Source organism: Pelmatolapia mariae, linkage group LG10_11 (assembly GCF_036321145.2).
Source record: "Pelmatolapia mariae isolate MD_Pm_ZW linkage group LG10_11, Pm_UMD_F_2, whole genome shotgun sequence".
In the NCBI taxonomy this organism is placed as follows: Eukaryota; Metazoa; Chordata; class Actinopteri; order Cichliformes; family Cichlidae; genus Pelmatolapia; species Pelmatolapia mariae.
In genome coordinates, this window is record NC_086236.1 from 24123594 (window position 1) to 24140459 (window position 16866).

A 16866-nucleotide genomic window follows, 5' to 3' on the forward strand; every position below is an offset into this window, starting at 1 on the left:
AAGCCTCATGTCTTAACTTCGCTTCGTTCGGGAGATATGACGATTCGAAAATGCCTCTCATTACAGAAATCAAGCGGTGATTTTAAACGAACTCTCCATTGACTTTCTATGGGGATTTTTGAGACTTTGTGTTGCTCTGAGGAGATTTGCCAAAATTCTATAAATCCCACAACAATGATAGTGCCATCTTCTGAAAGCCAGCAAAAATACCTACGTTTTGATGTATAATTTGTGTGGGTTGAGTGAAAATTGAGCGAGTAGCAAGAAGTTGTTCGGACATGAAGAGAAGACTGCGAAACTTACAGTGGCTCACTGAAAGCCAAGTGCATAGCAACCATAACAACGCATGTATTTTGTGAAAAATCACAATTTTGCAACTGAAAACTTAAAAAGGGATAAGATGAAAATGGTAACGGATATGAAAAAGCTGAATCATACATGAATAGGCCAGTAATTTGTGAACATTTTAAAGTTTGAATGGTTGTTCTAAGTGAAAGTATGAGGAAGTAGTTAAGTTTCAAAAACAAGCAAGTTTTAGCAGAATTTTGGAAGTTTCCCATTCATTTCAATGGGACAAAAAAAAGCATAAAAAGCTTAATATTTTAAAAAGTATAATAGCAAAAAATACCAAAAGTCATAGCACACATTAGCAGAAATAGCAGAATAGTTTAAAATTTGAACGGTGAAAATCGGCTGAAAATCGTGGAAGTAGTTAAGTGCCAAAAAACGTACAAAAATTGGCAACTGGAATAATAAAGAAGAAAGAGAAACAGGAACTCAATAGTGTGGATGCCTAAAGCATCCACACAATTATAGAACTGTAAACTGTTTCTATTCAAGTAGACATAAACATGTTTTAGTTGCATACAATGGGATTTGAATGAAAGAAACTGAAATAGCTGGGTATCAGGTTTTGGGTCCGTTGTTTAACTTTGGTGTATTTGGGACGCTCTCCCCAGTTAGCACAGGGGAGTGTCTAGCTGAGTGTAAGCTCTTCCTTCAGGCACTCGTTTTTTATTTTGCCTTTGTTGTTTTCGGAGTAATCCCGGGTGGGGATTTAGGTCCCTGTCGGGGGTAGGCTTTTCAGTGCTTTGAGTGCTGAAAGTTTGCCTTTAAAGTTGCCTCGAGCCTGGTACCCTCCAGAAGCTAGGTAGGCTAGCATTCGAGGGTAGGTAGGACTGGGGAGAGGTTCAGTGGTATTTTTATTTATTGGTTAACCCCGTTGTTATAAATTTTTCTCCTGTCTTTGATGTGTGTGTTGGGGGAAGGTTCTCGTTTATTGGTATCGTTAGCCCTAGGGTAGCTGGCTTGTGTGCTATTGACCGGTTTTCTTTTTCTTCTCTTTTTAAACTATGTTTGTAATGTCTACATTAGATATTTCTGTGTTTACGGCTAACCCGTCGCTTGCCCAGCTCGATGCCTGTAGGAAAAACGATTTGCATGAGGTGGCATCATTTTACGGGATTGGGGTCTCCACAGTTCTGCATAAAGCTGAGCTAAAAGCTGCTCTGGTGTCTGGCTTGGTGGATAAGGGGATATTGGCCTTGCAAATGTCTCCCAGTCCACCTGAGTTGGCTGAGCATGGTGTAGCATCTTAGCATGTTCCCCTGTTGCCAGATCAAAATATAGCACCATCTGTGTCTACGCCTGTTGCTCAGGGACTGCCTGAGGACACTGCCTCATTTTGAGCCACTCTCGATAGAGTCTTTATTAGGTTCAAAGCAGGATGCTAGGCTACAAGTTCATCTGGCTCACCTCCAGCTGGAGAGAGAGAGAAATGCGAAAGGGAGTTTCATCTGAATGAGGAGCTGGAACTTAGGTGTTTACAGCCGGAGCTGGTCAGAGCCAGGGAGATTGAGCTGAAAAACGTGAAAGCAGAGACAACTGTCAAGTTGTGACATTTAGAACTCCAACAGGTTTCCCTTCTTCCGACTGCCTCCATTCCACAGCCAGGGGCAGGGTTTGATGTAGGAAAAAGGTTGGCTAGTTGAAAAAAGTTGGTTGATGTGACACATTGACTTCTGAAGAAATTTTAGATTGCACTCATCATCAGAAAAGTTGCCAACCCCTGCTATAGTTTAATTTGACTGTATGAGATTAATATTCAGTTTCTATGTTGTCAGCTATAATGGCTGGACAGCCTTTAAGAATCAAATCAGCTTCTAAATAAATTGCTGGTTTTTCCTCTTGCTTTTTACTTTCTTTGAGGCTCTGGTGACTCTGGAGACTCTTGAGTCTAGAAAAGGAGCTGTTGGACAGAAAGATGTCAACTGAGTGGTAAGTATTTTGCTTTTCCAATATATTGTTAATCTTCAGTGTGGGAAACAAGATATTTAATAAGTAGTAAGGATGTAAAATTTATTAATAACTTAATTTATAACTTAATATTTTGTTGCACAACCTTTTGAGGCAATCACTGCAATCAAACGATTCCTGTAACTGTCAATGAGACTTCTGCACCGCTCAGCAGGTATTTTGGTCCACTCATGAGCAAACTGCTCCAGTATTTTCCGGTTTGAAGGGCGCCTTTTCCAGACAGCATGTTTCAGCTTCTTCCAAAGATGCCCAATAGGATTGAGGTCAGGGCTCCAAGAAGGCGACTTTATAATAGTCCGATGTTATCCTCTTAGACATTCTTGGGTGTTTTTAGCTGTACGTTTTGAGTCATTGTCCTGTTGCAAAGACCCATGACCTCCGACTGAGACCAACCTTTCTGACGCTGGCCAACACATTTCTCTCTAGAATCCCTTGATGGTCTTGAAATTTCATTGTACCCTGCACAGATTCAAGACACCCTGTGCCAGATGCAGCAAAGCAGCCCCAGAACATAACAGATCCGCCTCCATGTTTCACAGTAGGGACAGTGTTCTTTTCTTGATATGCTTCATTTTTCCTTCTGTGAACATAGAGCTGATGTGCCTTGGCAAAAAGTTCCACTTTTGTCTCATCTGTCCATAGGACATTCTCCCAGAAGCTTTTTGGCTTGTCAATATGTAGTTTGGCATATTCCAGTCTTGTTTTCTTATGATTTGTTTTCAACAATTGTGTCATCCTTGGTCGTCTCCTATGTAGTCCACTTTGGCTCAAACAACGACAGATGGCGCGATCTGACAGTGATGTGCTTTGAGCATGAAGTTCACCTTGGATCTCTTTAGAAGTCTTTCTGGGCTCTTGTTACCATTCAGATTATCTGTCTCTTTGATTTGTCATCAATTTTCCTCCTGCGGCCACGTCCAGGGAGGTTGGTTACAGTCCCATGGATCTTAAATTTGTGAATAATATGTGCAACTGTAGTCACAGGAACATCTAGCTGCTTGGAGATGGTCGTATAGCCTTTACCTTTAACATGCTTGTCTATGATTATCTATCTTATCTCCTGAGACATCTTTCCTTTCGCTTCCTCTGGTCCATGTTGAGTGTGGTAACAAAAAACACAGTTACTACCTGGAACCCTATATATAGGCCCAGTGACTGATTACAGGATTTTAGACACCTGTGATGCTAATTGGTGGACACACATTGAATTAACATGTCCCTTTGGTCACATTATTTTCAGTCTTTTGTAGGGGTACCATCATTTTTGTCTAGGCCTGTGCCATGTGTTTATTTTTTAAATAATTCTGTTGAAGCATGGTTGAAAAGCAATGTCTGACTTTCATTGGTTAACATTCATAGAATTGTTATTATTACTTTTGTCAGATTAGTTAGTTCGGTGACCATTGTGACTTTTTCTTTCATTGACCGAAGGGTACCAGCAGTTTTGTCCACGTGTGTATGTCCCACTGGGAGGAGTTCCCCTGGATAAGCTGGAGGTGGTGGCTGGGCAGAGGGAGTTCTGGGCTTCTCCGCTTAGGAACCTGCCTCTGGGCCCCAACTGCAGATAAATGGAAGAAAATGGATGGCTGTTTTGTAACAGTGCAATGATTCAGCTTGACTGTCTATCTTGAGGTCTGTTCTGTAGCAAATGCAGGAAAAAAATGTTTTAAGAGCAAATATAATGTGGTGTTCTAAAGAATATGATTGTTTCCTTGTAGGACACCAGGAGAGACGAGCCCTCCGTCACAGATGTGTTCAGTGAAGAAGGTCACCTGCAGGTTCAAGACCATTGCATCTCCATCCCACACCCACTGCCACTGTACATAAGGGAAGTTGAACTTTCCTCATCCACTGCATTTTCATCACCTTAATCCATGATAGTCATTCAGGCTGTAATGCCTGGACTGAGCAGGACTGCTTAAACTTGGGTTCAAAATAATTCAATCTGAGACTTTGGTTTTGTTTTTTTTGTAAGGTTATTAAAGTTTTAAATGGTTTGACAAATAAATATGAAAATTTAATTTGATAATATTTAAAGTATAATTAAATAACACAAGCAACAATAGGGGAATATACTTGTTTGTCATTACAGTGTCCAGTATGTTGGCTAATAAATTTTTTTTGCATTTGGAAATAAAAGTTGGGCTGAATTCAGCCGCATTACAAAATGTCTAATTTTTTTTAATCATTTTTTATCATCCTTTCATATTGATTAGGTGTTGCACTAGAACGCTCTTATGTTCAAGGATGACAAAATGTAATGTTATCTAGTTTTACTAAGTTTTACTTACTGTGTACAGTCAGTATGTTAACATTGTTCTCACCAATGGATGACACAATTACAAGTATTACCATGAAGGAGGAATTGTAATTCAACCACATTGGAGGATGATGAGAAATTATGAGGGACATACAAAGTGACACAATACAAATGACAAATTGTATATGTAGGAATAAATAAGCTAATGTTTCAACTCATTGCAGGGTGTCTTTCTCTGTGCTTATGTTTATTAAAATTATTAACATAGGACAGTCTTGCCAGGGCGACCCTGTCATCAAGATATTTTCTGGCAAAATTGAGAGGAGCCTTTATGTTCCTTTTGCTTAGCGATGGTTTTCGTCTTGGAACTCTGGGCAAAAATGGCCTGCATGTCAGTCTCTTTTTTTATATTGGCGTTATATTGTAAGTGAGGCCTGCAGTTCTTTGGAGGTTGTTCAGGGCTCTTCAATGAGTAGTTGCTGTGCTCTTGGAGTAATTTTGGAAGAGCAGTCAGTCCTGGCAAGAATTCATCACTGTTCCAAGTTTTCTCTATTTGTGGATAATGGCTCTCATGGGGGTTCCCTTGAGTCCCAAAGCTTTCTTTTAAAAAAAAAAAAAAAAAAAAAGAGGCTTTATAACCTTTTCCAGACTGAAACATTTGACTTACTTTGTTTCTCATTTGTTCCTGAATTTCCTTGGATTGCAGCATGATGTCTGGCTTTTGGTCTACTCCACTTTGTTAGGCCAGTCATATTAAAGTGAATTAGCAACCACAATGACTTAGAAATGGCAAATGGCAAACCACAGCCCTCACTGGTTTGCTGTGCTGGATGTGAAAACTCAAATTGCTCAGAAGACATGCATATTTTTCCCACTGATCACAAGAAGAGAAAGAAATAGTTGGCTCGAGTCAGTAGGAGCGACCTTAACCTCCTAAGACCCGAACTCTTCCACAGCATGCATTTTTAATTTCTCTTTGATATTTGGGCATATTGGGGCCCGATGAATGTAAAAAAGAATTACCAGATTTTTTTTTTTACCTTATTTTTGTTTTTAAGAAAAATGAGAGTCACATATGAGGATATTCATTTAAAATTTTGATAGAACAGTAGCAGTATAATGTCCTTGTAAGTGGATATCAGGCCCTTGTTGAGCAAAATTGACTATTTTGGTCTAAATAACCCAAAATGTGATGTCCACATATGTGGATGCCAGGTCCTAGGAGGTTAAACTGACAAAAAATTACAACAGAAAAGTATTTGAGGTAAAATCGTAACAAAGCAATGAATTTGCGCTTTTCACAAAGATCACACCACTGGGAAGATTGATTAAAAGGTAAGTTAAAAACTACTTCAGGAAATGTTTATTTTATTTTTTTATGTGGTTGGAAATCCTTAACCACACAATGTGGAGCAACAACTCTTGCACTTTGAACCAATAGTCATGTTTTTGTTTTTGTTTTTTTCTGGCTTTGCTGTTCTGAGTGGGATGTCTGGCAGCATACTTAAGTACCTCCTCCAATCTGCTTCTCAACAGGCAACAGGTGGTATAAACTTTGAAGAGCAGCTTTTCTGCGTGGCACAAAGACAAAGCTCAGATTTGGACTCATTAGACCAAAGCACAGATTTCCACTGGTCTAATGTCCATTCCTTGTGTTTCTTGGCCCAAACAAATCTCCTCTGCTTGCTTTTCCTTAGTATTGGTTTCTTTGCAGCTATCTGACCATAAAGGTCTGATTTGCGCAGTCTTCTCTGAACAATTGATGTAGAGATGTGTCAGGTACTGGAACTCTGTGTGGCATTTATCTGGGCTTTGAGGTGCTGTTAACTTGCGGTTTCTGAGGCTAGTGACTCGGATGAATTTATCCTCAGCAGCAGAGGTGACTCTTGGTCTTCCTTTTCTGGAGTGGTCCTCATTTGAGCTAGTTTCATCATAGTGCTTGATGGTTTTTGCAGCTACACATGGAGACGCATTCAAAGTTTTAGCAATTTTTCAGACTGGCTGACCTTTAGTTCTTAAAATAATGATGGAATGTCATTTCTCTGCTGATTGGTTCTTGCCATAATATGAATTCTAACAGTTGTCACATACATTGATACATAACTGACAGCCCTGACTTCTGCACAACAAAACTGATGGTCCCAACCCCATTAAGAAGGCAAGAAATTCCCCAAATGAACCCTGACAAGACACGCCTGTGAAGTGAAAGCCATTTCAGGTGACTACACCATGAAGCTTATTAAGAGAAGGCAAAGTTTGCAGCGCTGTCAACAAAGCAAAGGGTGCCTACTTTAAATAATTTAAAATAGAAAACATATCTATGTATATGTGGGCAAGAGAATTAAAACACACAGTTGCTAGGCTTCACTTCAGTCAGTGTTGCAGTAGTTCCCCCCCCCAAAATTTGTTAAACTGTCAACACTATACCAATGAATGACAATGACTGAAGTTAACATGCTACCATGAAGTAAAATATATTTGTTAGTGTCATACTTAATTTTATTTGAACCTCAATTTCTTCAATTTGAGGTTTTGTTTGATTTTTTTTTTTTTTTTTTTTTTCCCTGTTGAGCATTTTGTTTTTAAACAAGGAGCCAGGTTTGACAAAAAATCTTTCTTTTCATTCTCTTATATACTTTGTCATGGTCTCTCTCCTCACTGGCAGAATCTCTAATTTTTTCTGTTTCTATGTTCTCATCTTTGTGCAGTGTAAGGCCCAGGAGAGGTTCCCACTCTGGAGTCAGCCACACCTGCTGATAATAACACACACCTGTTGCTGATGAACCCAAAAAAGACATTACATAAAGAATTCTGAACAGAAAAAATCAAACAATGGCTCAAATAAAATCAAATGAAACAGTAAAAATAAGTGCCAATGTGTTGTTCAAATACAATCAAGTATGACATTACAAAATCAAATGTATTATATTTTACTTCACAGTAATACATTGACTTGGATCATTTTCATGCATTGATACAAACAATGTTGACAGTTTAACAAATGTTTCCTAAACATCTCATAATGATGAGATGATGAGATAGCCTTTATTTGTCAGTTGCAGTTGCCCACAACTGAGATATGACAGACCTTGTCGACCGTACATGCAATACACAAGCATCACATTGGGGAGACAGGTCAGGCTAGGTAGCAAGGGGGGGAAAAAAACCCATCGAAATGTGTAACACAAAAGGATAATCCAGGAATGCACAGATATCAACACATAACACAATAAAACACAGACAAGCAACATGGAAGAATATTCCAGTGTGTGCAGCTGGATCTGGGACCGCTGCAATCTTCGATCGCGGCTCCAGCTGATCCGCTGTCCACATCGGATGGGAGATAAGCATGGGAGTAGGCGTTGGATTCGGGAGAGGGAGGGTGATAGTACGTATCAGTGTACGTGTGTGTGTGTGTGTGTGTGTATCCCGTGTTCAGCTGAGAGAAATGTCGCCACGCCCAGTTAAGCGAAGGTCAAAAGTCTCCAGTGGACCCAGGTGGCCTTGAAGGAGGGACAGAGTTCTCACATCAGTCCTGTTTATCATGGAGAATTTTTGTAGTTCCAGTCAGGTTCGACCTTGGCAGGCCTTCAGCTGGCACCAGTGGGACAGCCGCATGAGTGAAGATGGTGAATGTTTGGGTTTCGTGCGAACAACTGCATCCAATTTTTACAGTTGGTCTAATGTCTGTCACTGGTCACCAATTCTCTCAGTTCCTGTTCTTCTTCTCCAAGATGTTATCTATATTGCAGAGCCATGAGCTTCTCCAAGATCTTATCCATATTGCGTTCAATAGCAGTCTTACTCACAGCCCTGCCCATCATCTATCATGTCGGCCAGCCTTGTGGGATTTTGAACAGCTGTAGCCGCTTCTTGTTCTTCGATAAGCTAGGTCCGAGCCAGCTCCAATCAGCCTGTTATCATGGTTCCGAATTGATAGATGTCATTCAATGTCCTCCATCGAGAGTGTCCCCAGACACACGACGCAACCGACCATCGCGTATCCGGCAGCAAACGTCTCCGTGGGAGAATCAGGCTCTCCCAAGCCCAGGAAGGTGTCAATTTCGTTACGGGACCAGTTGACCAAATCCATAATTCTTTAGGTTTTAGAGAACAAGACTGAGAGACTCTTTGAGGGTTAGAGTTAGACAAGACTAGACAAAGAAGCAGCAGAAGGGAAAATAAGGGAGGGAGAGGGTGAAAGATGCATCCGCCTTATCCGAGAGCCAAAGAGAAAATAAGGAAAACTACTACTTTTCAAGGGTCCCAGGAAAATAAACCAATTCATTCTTTTACAAAAACATCAAATGTAGTAAGCCAAAATATCAAAGAAGACATGTTTACAGTTCTAAAGTAACTGTTCTACATTTCTAGGCTCCACTCCAGTCAGTGCTCCAAAGGAACAGTTACTCTGAAACTGTAAACATGTCTTCTTCGGTCTTATAGCTTACACGTTTGACGTTTTTACAAAATAATGTTTTGATATATTTTCCAGGGGACTGTAAAAAGCCAGCTTTATTTTTTCTTCAAGAAGCAATGTTGTCGTAGGATGATGTACCAAGTGTAAGTATTAGCATGAAGTAAAATATATTTAAATTTGTAATATCATACCTGATTTTATTTAAAGCTTTAATTTTTACCTGTACTTTTTAAATTTTATTCACTTTGCGCTATTACTCAATTTCTTCTTTTGGACCTCATCTTCTTCTTCGTCTGTGATGACACAGTTGCTTGGCTCTGCTCCACAGTCAGTGTTCCTCAGGAAAAGTTACAGTGGAACTGTTAACATTTCTTTTTGCATCTTGTGCCTTATTGCATTGGATGTGTTTTGCAAAAATGTTTTTCAGGTATTCTGGGGCACATGTTCAAATAAGGAAGGTTTATTTCTTAAAATCATTTATTAATCAAAAGACACAAAATCATCTTTTTCACCCCCAAAAATATATGTTCAAAGCACCACAACGGCCCAATATCACACAGAACAGTCACGTGATATTAAAGAGAAGCTGTCAATTTAACTCTGTAGAGTGGGCAATCATAGTGAAGCAGTTCATATCAAGTTGTAAATTCAAGCTGCTCAACATATTTTTGGACACCAGATGTCACCAAAGAGGACTTGGTTGGAAAGCTTTGAGTAATGAATGAATGGGTCACGGAACAAAACAAGTACACTCATTCAATAATTGTTTAAGTACTTATTCAATAATAAGTACTTCAACAAGAGAGAGGAACATAGGGTGATGCATGGAGGGAATGGAGGGAAGTGCACACAGGTGGACTACATCTTATATAGAACCCCCAAAAGAGGATCCTGTTCATCTGGACGCAGCGTTTTCAGTGGGAGAAACGTATCCAGGTCACTTCTTTAGACTCAGCTGATCGCACATTTCCCCAATCTTATAAACAGTACTTTTGCATAATAACTGAAACTAGCACCACTGAAGGAACAATGGGCTGGGAGGTCAATTCCTTGATCATTAGCATGCAAATTCTCATGACCATTGATCAACAACCACTGATCAATGGCCATGAGTACCATTCAAGTATCAAAAAGAAGTGATGACGGCAGCAGCATCCTTGCTGGAGACGCAAGAATGAGATGGTTTGGACATGTGCAGCGGATAGTGGATATACTGGACAATGGATGTTGACTATGGAGCTGGAGAAGCTTAAATTACTTAAGCATAAAAACACGTATCAAACAGTGAGATAATACTGGAAACTACACAGACTGCCATAGAGTAAAGTTAAAAACCCAGTCAGGAAAAAACTAAACAATTTATCATTTCATCAGGTTAGATGGTATTGTGGTCAAATTAAAACTCCAAACAGCAAACTCCCAAGCAGATTGTTGATATATATTCAATGTGGTATTAACTTGCATAGCTAAAATAACATTTCTTTGAAATAATTACTTATTGAATGAATAGTGAGTTTAGTATTCATAAACTTTTATTTTGAAAAAAAATTAAAATTATCCATCATGTTTTGTTTTGATGACATGCTTTTCGCCATTAAAAAGCTCACAGAGCCATTATAATAAAATGTTTTGACACAAAATAAAATGGTAAAAAGTCACTCAGCAGTTACACTGTAAAAACACTGATGGGTGTTTGTGTCCCAGTGACTGATGAGAGTTATTTTACTGGTACTGACTGTGTGTAAGAAAGTCCCCACTGGGATTATGAAGGGTGCGCTTGAGCTTTTTTGGCTTGTTTTTCTTGATGCTGTGTGGAGAGGGCAGCACAGAAGTCTTTGACAACTGCGTGGTGAAACTGCAATCAGCTGTTCTTTTTCGCTCTTTCATGTCAGTTTTACGCCCTTCTTTGGATGTGATTAAACGTTCATAAGATTGTTCTTTACTCCATAGTGAAACATTATGAGCAGATTTTCCTTTTGTCTTCTTTTTTCTGTCTTTTCCGGGTGTATCTAAAGATGGCGAAGCATGTTCAAACAGACTTTCTGATTCAGTTTCTTCACTTGCAGCTGCTGGAGTTTCTTGGATATTTTTTTCCCTCTTCGTTTTTAACACCACAGCCTCATCAGAGCATCTTGTATCAGCATTTTCTGATCCTTTCACAGGGGTCGCTGACTTGGTTTCGTTCCTCTTACGTTTCTTTTTCTTCTTCTTCAGCCCTGTGTCAGACAGGGCCTCCTCAAGTTCCTCAAAATCTGGTTCCAGATCTTTTTCCACACTCTCTTGTTCATTTAACATTTTCCTCTTCTTCTTTTTCCTGACTCTGTCATTAGATTCGTCCAAACTTACAGTGATTTCTGCTGATTCAGCAGAACTGCCAGTGCTGACTCCTGGCTTTTCAGCAGCCACAGATCGCAAAGGACAATGTTTTTCTTCCTCTGAATGAGCAGCTTTTCCCTCGACATCAGCACCGAGGAAGAAAGATTTCCTCTTCTTTTTTTTCCGCTGCACAGACAACAGATCAGAGCTTTGTGCCACAGTGTCATTGGAGCCCTCCATGCTTGACATTTCTTTTATTTTCTTCTTCTTCTTGGTCATCAGTAAACCAGCATCATGGTCTTCAATCTCATCTGTTTTCTGTGGATTTTCTTCATCTTCGGGAGTGTTAGATTCATCTCTTTGAGATGACTTTTTGTGCTTTTTTCTTTTCGCACAACTGGATTCCAAAGTTTTCTCAAGGTTTTCCTGAAAAGCTTCAGTATTTCTGAAACCTTCACCTTCATCTTTAAACTCTTTCTTTTTCTCTGTTCCTTTTTTCTTTTTCTTCTTCTTTGTTGGTATCTCCACATCATCGTGAAGAGATTCAGCAGCGGTGTTGCACTTTGACTGCTTGACATCTTCCTCATCACCATCATTGCTTTCTGACATTTTCTTTTTCATCTTCTCCTTTTCATGTTCTTCAGGTGACTTCTTTCTTTTCTTCTTTTTCTTCTTCTTCTGTTGTGAATGAGGAATGTCTCTCTCCTCCTCCTCAATGATTTCCTCATTCGCAGATGCTGCAGCACCCTGAACCTCCAGCTCATCCTGACTCTGGCTCTGTTCTTCTTCTGCATTTTTGTTTTCGTTGTTGTCCTCTTTCACCTTCTTCTTTTTCTTCTTCTTCTTTTTCTGTTGTGTATCAGTCATGTCACTGTCCTCCATCACAGTTTTTCCGGTAACATCAAGCATGCTGGTGACCTGTGACAAACAGGGAGTCTCCTCCTCCACCTCAGTGATTTTGTCATTCACAGATGCTGCATCGTGCTGATCCTCCAGCTCGTCGTGACTCTGGCTCTTTTCCTCTTCTGCATTTTTGATTTCTTTGTTGTCTTCTTTCACCTTCTTCTGTTGTGAATCAGGAACATCACTGTCCTCCAAACCGGCTTTTGCATTAAGATCCAGCTCATTAACAGTCTGTGATAGATGTTGAGTCTCTTCCACTTCAGTGATTTCCTCATTCAAAGATGATGCAGTGTGCTGATCCTCCAGCTCGTCGTGGCTCTTTTCTTCTTCTGCATTTTCGTTTTCTTGGTTGTCCTTTTTCTTCTTCCTCTGTTCTGAATCAAAGATGTCACTCTCCTCCATCCTATATTTTTCATTAAGCTCCAGCTCGCTGATGGTCTGTGACAGATGAGGACTTTCCTCCACCTCAGTGATTTCCTCATTCACAGACAGTGCAGCATACTGAACCTCCACCTCCTCCTGACTTTCATTATCAGCTTCTTCTGCACTTTCATTATGTTCTCTGTGATTTTGCTTCTTCTTCACTTTGGTTTCACTGCATGTAGCAACATTATTGGTGTCACTCTGGAAGAAACTTTGGTCTGCAGGCTCACTGTCTCCCCGCCCCTCCTGGGATAGCTCCTCTTTGTTTGAAACTCTGCACTTTTGCATGCATTCCTTTGGACTTTGTGGAGGACTGCTGTCACTCAACTCATCCTCCATTTCTTTTCCCTCAGAGCTGTCTCTCTTTTTACTGTTAGTCTTTAGAGTTACGGTTTGAGCGCGGACGCTTTGGGGTGTGAGCTGTTTATTACTCGTCCCCTTCTCTCTCAGAATGCTACAAGAAGGATCTTCATCATCAGAGCTCTCCAAATCTGAAGACTGTGCAGTTCTCAATGAGGGTTTCTTAGCTGGTATTTTATGTAACACAACCCCCCATCCCCCTGGTGGCATTTTATCACCAGTAAGTCCTTCCCTCCACTGTTTTCCTTTACTATTTCTCTTCTTCTCGTTGTACCAGGACTGTGAGTGTCTCCTTTTTGATGGTATCACAAAATGCTTCTTTGCCTGTCAAATGACACACAACTTAGGGCCTGTACATGCTCATAAAGTGCTCATTATAGTATCAAGAGCCTGCTTACCACCACTTTCATGTCCTCGTCTCCTAAATTTTCTTCTCCCCTGAGATAGAAGAAAGGAAGTTGTTGAATTACCAAGTATTTCAGCTGTATGTCTGATAACTGGTAAAACGTGTCAGTAATATGTTTGAATACATCTGTTCAATTAAGGTTTCTTTTTTGAAAATGAAGAAATGCCACTCAAAGGATGTAAACAAACCAAAACATGACAGATTCCACATTCCATTAGCCACTTTACACTCTGGTGACAGATTTCACCCTCTCTCGGAGTCCAGTTCCCACTGCTCTAATGTGCACTCCTCGTGTCTTAGTCCACACAGCTCTCTTCTTACTATTGGCTAATTCACACACACCTCTTTTGCCTCAGTTCTGCATTGGTGCTTTTACAAATCAGCTCACATTTTGACAGATTTGAGACCTGAGCTTTACATGGCTGTGCCAGCAGACGTTAGGCAAATTTATGTGGGAAGAAAATCATGGCGGACAAAATTTGTGTCTTATAGCTCCCACATTTTGGTGAAATTTTGAGGACTCAACTTACTTTCAAGTTCTTGACAAAGACAAGCATCAGTCCCTGAAGGCCAAAGAGGATGGAGAATGTCATGAACTTCACCTTCATGGGCCGATGATTCATTTTTTGATTTTTGTAAATATGCTATGAATTATCCTAGTTGTGTCTCTAATGGTCTCAAATACATAAAGGAGGAAAACATCCCACCACTCATCTTTTGACAAGACTCTGGAGTTGCTTGAACACGTTCCAGAGGAAAAAGTGGCTACTTTGAGGCATCTGAAACACAGCTTGCTTTGTTTCCCATTTTTGTTCAATACATTATTCAGCGGTTTCCAATATATTACTGTTCTACAGTGTAGTGAGAATAGCAAACATGAGACAGAAAAAAATAATTTAAATGCTTAAGACGAAGTGAAATGCAGTGTTAGAACATAAAAACTGTAAACCTTTTGGAGTTACCACTAAAAGGTGCTTTATAGGCAACTAAGGAAATCAGTAACAAAACAAAATTTCAACTAGCATTAAAGACTTACTCTGATATTGGAGATATGCACTCTCCATTCACGTCAATTGCTGGTAAATTTGACTCCAGATCCTCTACGGTTTGATAGCTTTGTTGCATCTTTCTTATACAATCAAAGAAGGCCCCCATTGAAGAATACTGGAACAAATAAAAGACTTTAGTTCTAACATTTGCTGACATTTACTGTAACAAGTGTGTGCGCCGCTGCTGTTGCTTATGCTTACATGTAGCCTCGTGTTTTGCACCTCACTTAAAAAAATGCCCTTGGCTTTCGGCATCTTGTCTTTGAGGAACGGGAAACTGTACTTTGGCATTCTGAGTTTTGTCTCTTTTTTTTTCCTTTTTTTACTTCTGGTGTCTTGAGGGGAGGCCGAAGGTGAACTGTCATCTTCACTTTCCTCTCGCTCTCTGGGAGACGTGAGACCTGATCGTAGGCTGCGACGCTTCCGTCTGCCTGACCTCACAGCCTCAGGTACAGGCTTCTGAGTGATGAACAGGCTGTCCGCTGAGTCACTGCACAGACACAAAGCTCAAGAGTTTTTGCAGTTTTCAAAACATTTTCATGACCTGGAGGCAACAGAGAAACAGATATATTTTAAACATACTCAAGCGTGAGCCAATTTTTCTAGAATTTGGTCGTAAGCACATCTTCAGATTTGGGGGTCTAAAATCACCGGCTACTTTGTTAAGTATACATTGATTTTGAGATCTGCTGGCCACAGAGGCAATTTGAGTGCAAAGAACTCATTATCGTGCTCAAGAAACCAGTTTGAAATTATATGACAATAGCAGACATCAGAAGATGGCTTTGACTTTGGCGATAGAGGGATGGACATAGTCAGCAACAATCCTCAGACACGCTCTGGCGTCAAATTTAGGGTTGGTTGGCATCAAGAGGATTAAACTGTGCCAAGAAAATATCCCCCACACCATTACATCACTTCAGTCGTCTTCGATGCTGATATAAAGCAGGATGGAATAATGCAGACAGATACTCTTCTGCATATCTTAGATGTAAAAAGTAATTGAGTAACCGTTGGCTTCAATAATGTTCACAGGATATTTTCTCTTTTTTTTCATTCTCTGTAAACCAGAGCAATGGTTCTGGGGGAAAATCCTAATAGATCAGCAGTTTGTGAAATACTCGGACTAGGACATTCAGCACCAACAACTATGCCACTTTCAAAGTCACTTAAATGACATTTACTCCACATTCTGATGCTCGCACAGGAGTTCAACTGCACCACAGGAAAGTGACTGTATTTAACTTTTAAAAAGGTATTGTTGAGGTTTTTCTCAATCACCGACATCTGTTTCAGCCCCTCCACCTGTAGGCCTTTGGGGAAGGGGCTTACTTATTTTTATACTCAATTTAATACGTGATATATTAGTTTGGAGAAATGAGGTCAGACCCTAGCGATCAAACTTTATTTTTATTCTGCAAAACTGGAGGTTTCCCACTGAAAAGTAGGCACTGGAAAATATGTTTACTGAACTTGAGTGCAGTATCGTGTACAGGATAATGAGTGAAACTGGAGGAGGAGGTGTACATAAGCAGGAACACCCTGACCATCAGGAGGAAGGATGTGTGGTGTTGTGGCAAGGAGAAAGGTGCAGAAGAGTGCAGAGGATGCATGGAGGATACCTGACCGTTCTTCCTTTATTACATTACAATATAGAGCATTTATGTAGGAGACTGATGTCAATCTTATGACACAGTACACTGTTTACCTTGTTGTACCGTGTTATGGGATCATTGCAAGGAAGAATATCAATTTTTCTTTACATTACCTACAAATCCAAGTGCTCTTTTATGAAATACAATGTTAACCCCTAATTTCGTGAACGCAATATTATCTTTAGAGTGAGTGTGTGTGTGTGTGTGTGTGTGGGGGGGGGGGGGGGGGGTGTCTGCATGTGTGTGCTGTTTGTGAAAAATACAGACATTTAGATACATTTGTCAGAGTATCTGAGCCGGAGTGACCTCCACTCCTCACCTGTCTGCTTCAGCGGGCTCTCCTTCAGCTGCATTATCCTCTCTGTTCTGACTCGAACAGAGAACAGAAGAAGACTCGATAAACCTCGAAATTCTGTCCACATATTCAGGAGGGAACGTTTCCAGCACAAAATCCGATGGATCCGCTGCAGCAACTTCAGCAACAGCGTCGGATTCAGTCCACTCATTGGACTGACGCACTTTCGCCATCGTAGGACTCACCGAGGGATCCGTGAAAAATCTTAGACATGAAACACGTAAATACAAGAATCTTCACCAAAACACGCAAAACACTCCACATGCGATTTGACCTGGAAGTGTTTAGACGTCACCGAGGTGACGATGGTCATCTGACCAATCGCCAAAGAGGAGGCATACGACACTAAAAGAATCAAGAGGTTACAGTGTTTCCACTTCCGGTTTTGTCTCCAACTGAGCTC

The 16866-nt window shown here is 40.3% G+C and overlaps 1 protein-coding gene and 1 long non-coding RNA gene across 2 annotated transcripts; one reads left to right on the top strand and one right to left on the bottom strand.

The window, feature by feature from the left end:
* Positions 1-659: 659 nt before the first annotated feature.
* LOC134637184 (uncharacterized) lies at positions 660-4748 on the top strand. Its single transcript, XR_010095081.1, has 3 exons — positions 660-2277; positions 3748-3948; positions 4035-4748. It is a non-coding gene; the product is annotated as an uncharacterized LOC134637184 (long non-coding RNA).
* Positions 4749-10535: 5787 nt separating this feature from the next.
* LOC134637721 (trichohyalin-like) lies at positions 10536-16724 on the bottom strand. Its single transcript, XM_063488225.1, has 5 exons — positions 16428-16724; positions 14655-14943; positions 14441-14568; positions 13397-13436; positions 10536-13322 (listed from the first exon to the last, which is right to left on the bottom strand). Exons 1-5 carry the CDS (start codon positions 16634-16636, stop codon positions 10719-10721), a joined length of 3270 nt encoding a protein of 1089 aa, XP_063344295.1. The 5' UTR covers positions 16637-16724; the 3' UTR covers positions 10536-10718.
* Positions 16725-16866: the final 142 nt, after the last annotated feature.

Excerpts from the sequence above, each read along its gene's own strand:
- LOC134637721 (XM_063488225.1), bottom strand. The coding sequence starts at position 16,636 with ATGGCGAAAGTGCGTCAGTCCAATGAGTGGACTGAATCCGACGCTGTT. Across the intron at positions 14,569-14,654 it reads TGCAAAACACGAGGCTACAT|TATTCTTCAATGGGGGCCTT; the intron begins GTAAGCATAAGC and ends TATTTGTTCCAG. Across the intron at positions 13,323-13,396 it reads ACGAGGACATGAAAGTGGTG|GCAAAGAAGCATTTTGTGAT; the intron begins GTAAGCAGGCTC and ends GTCATTTGACAG.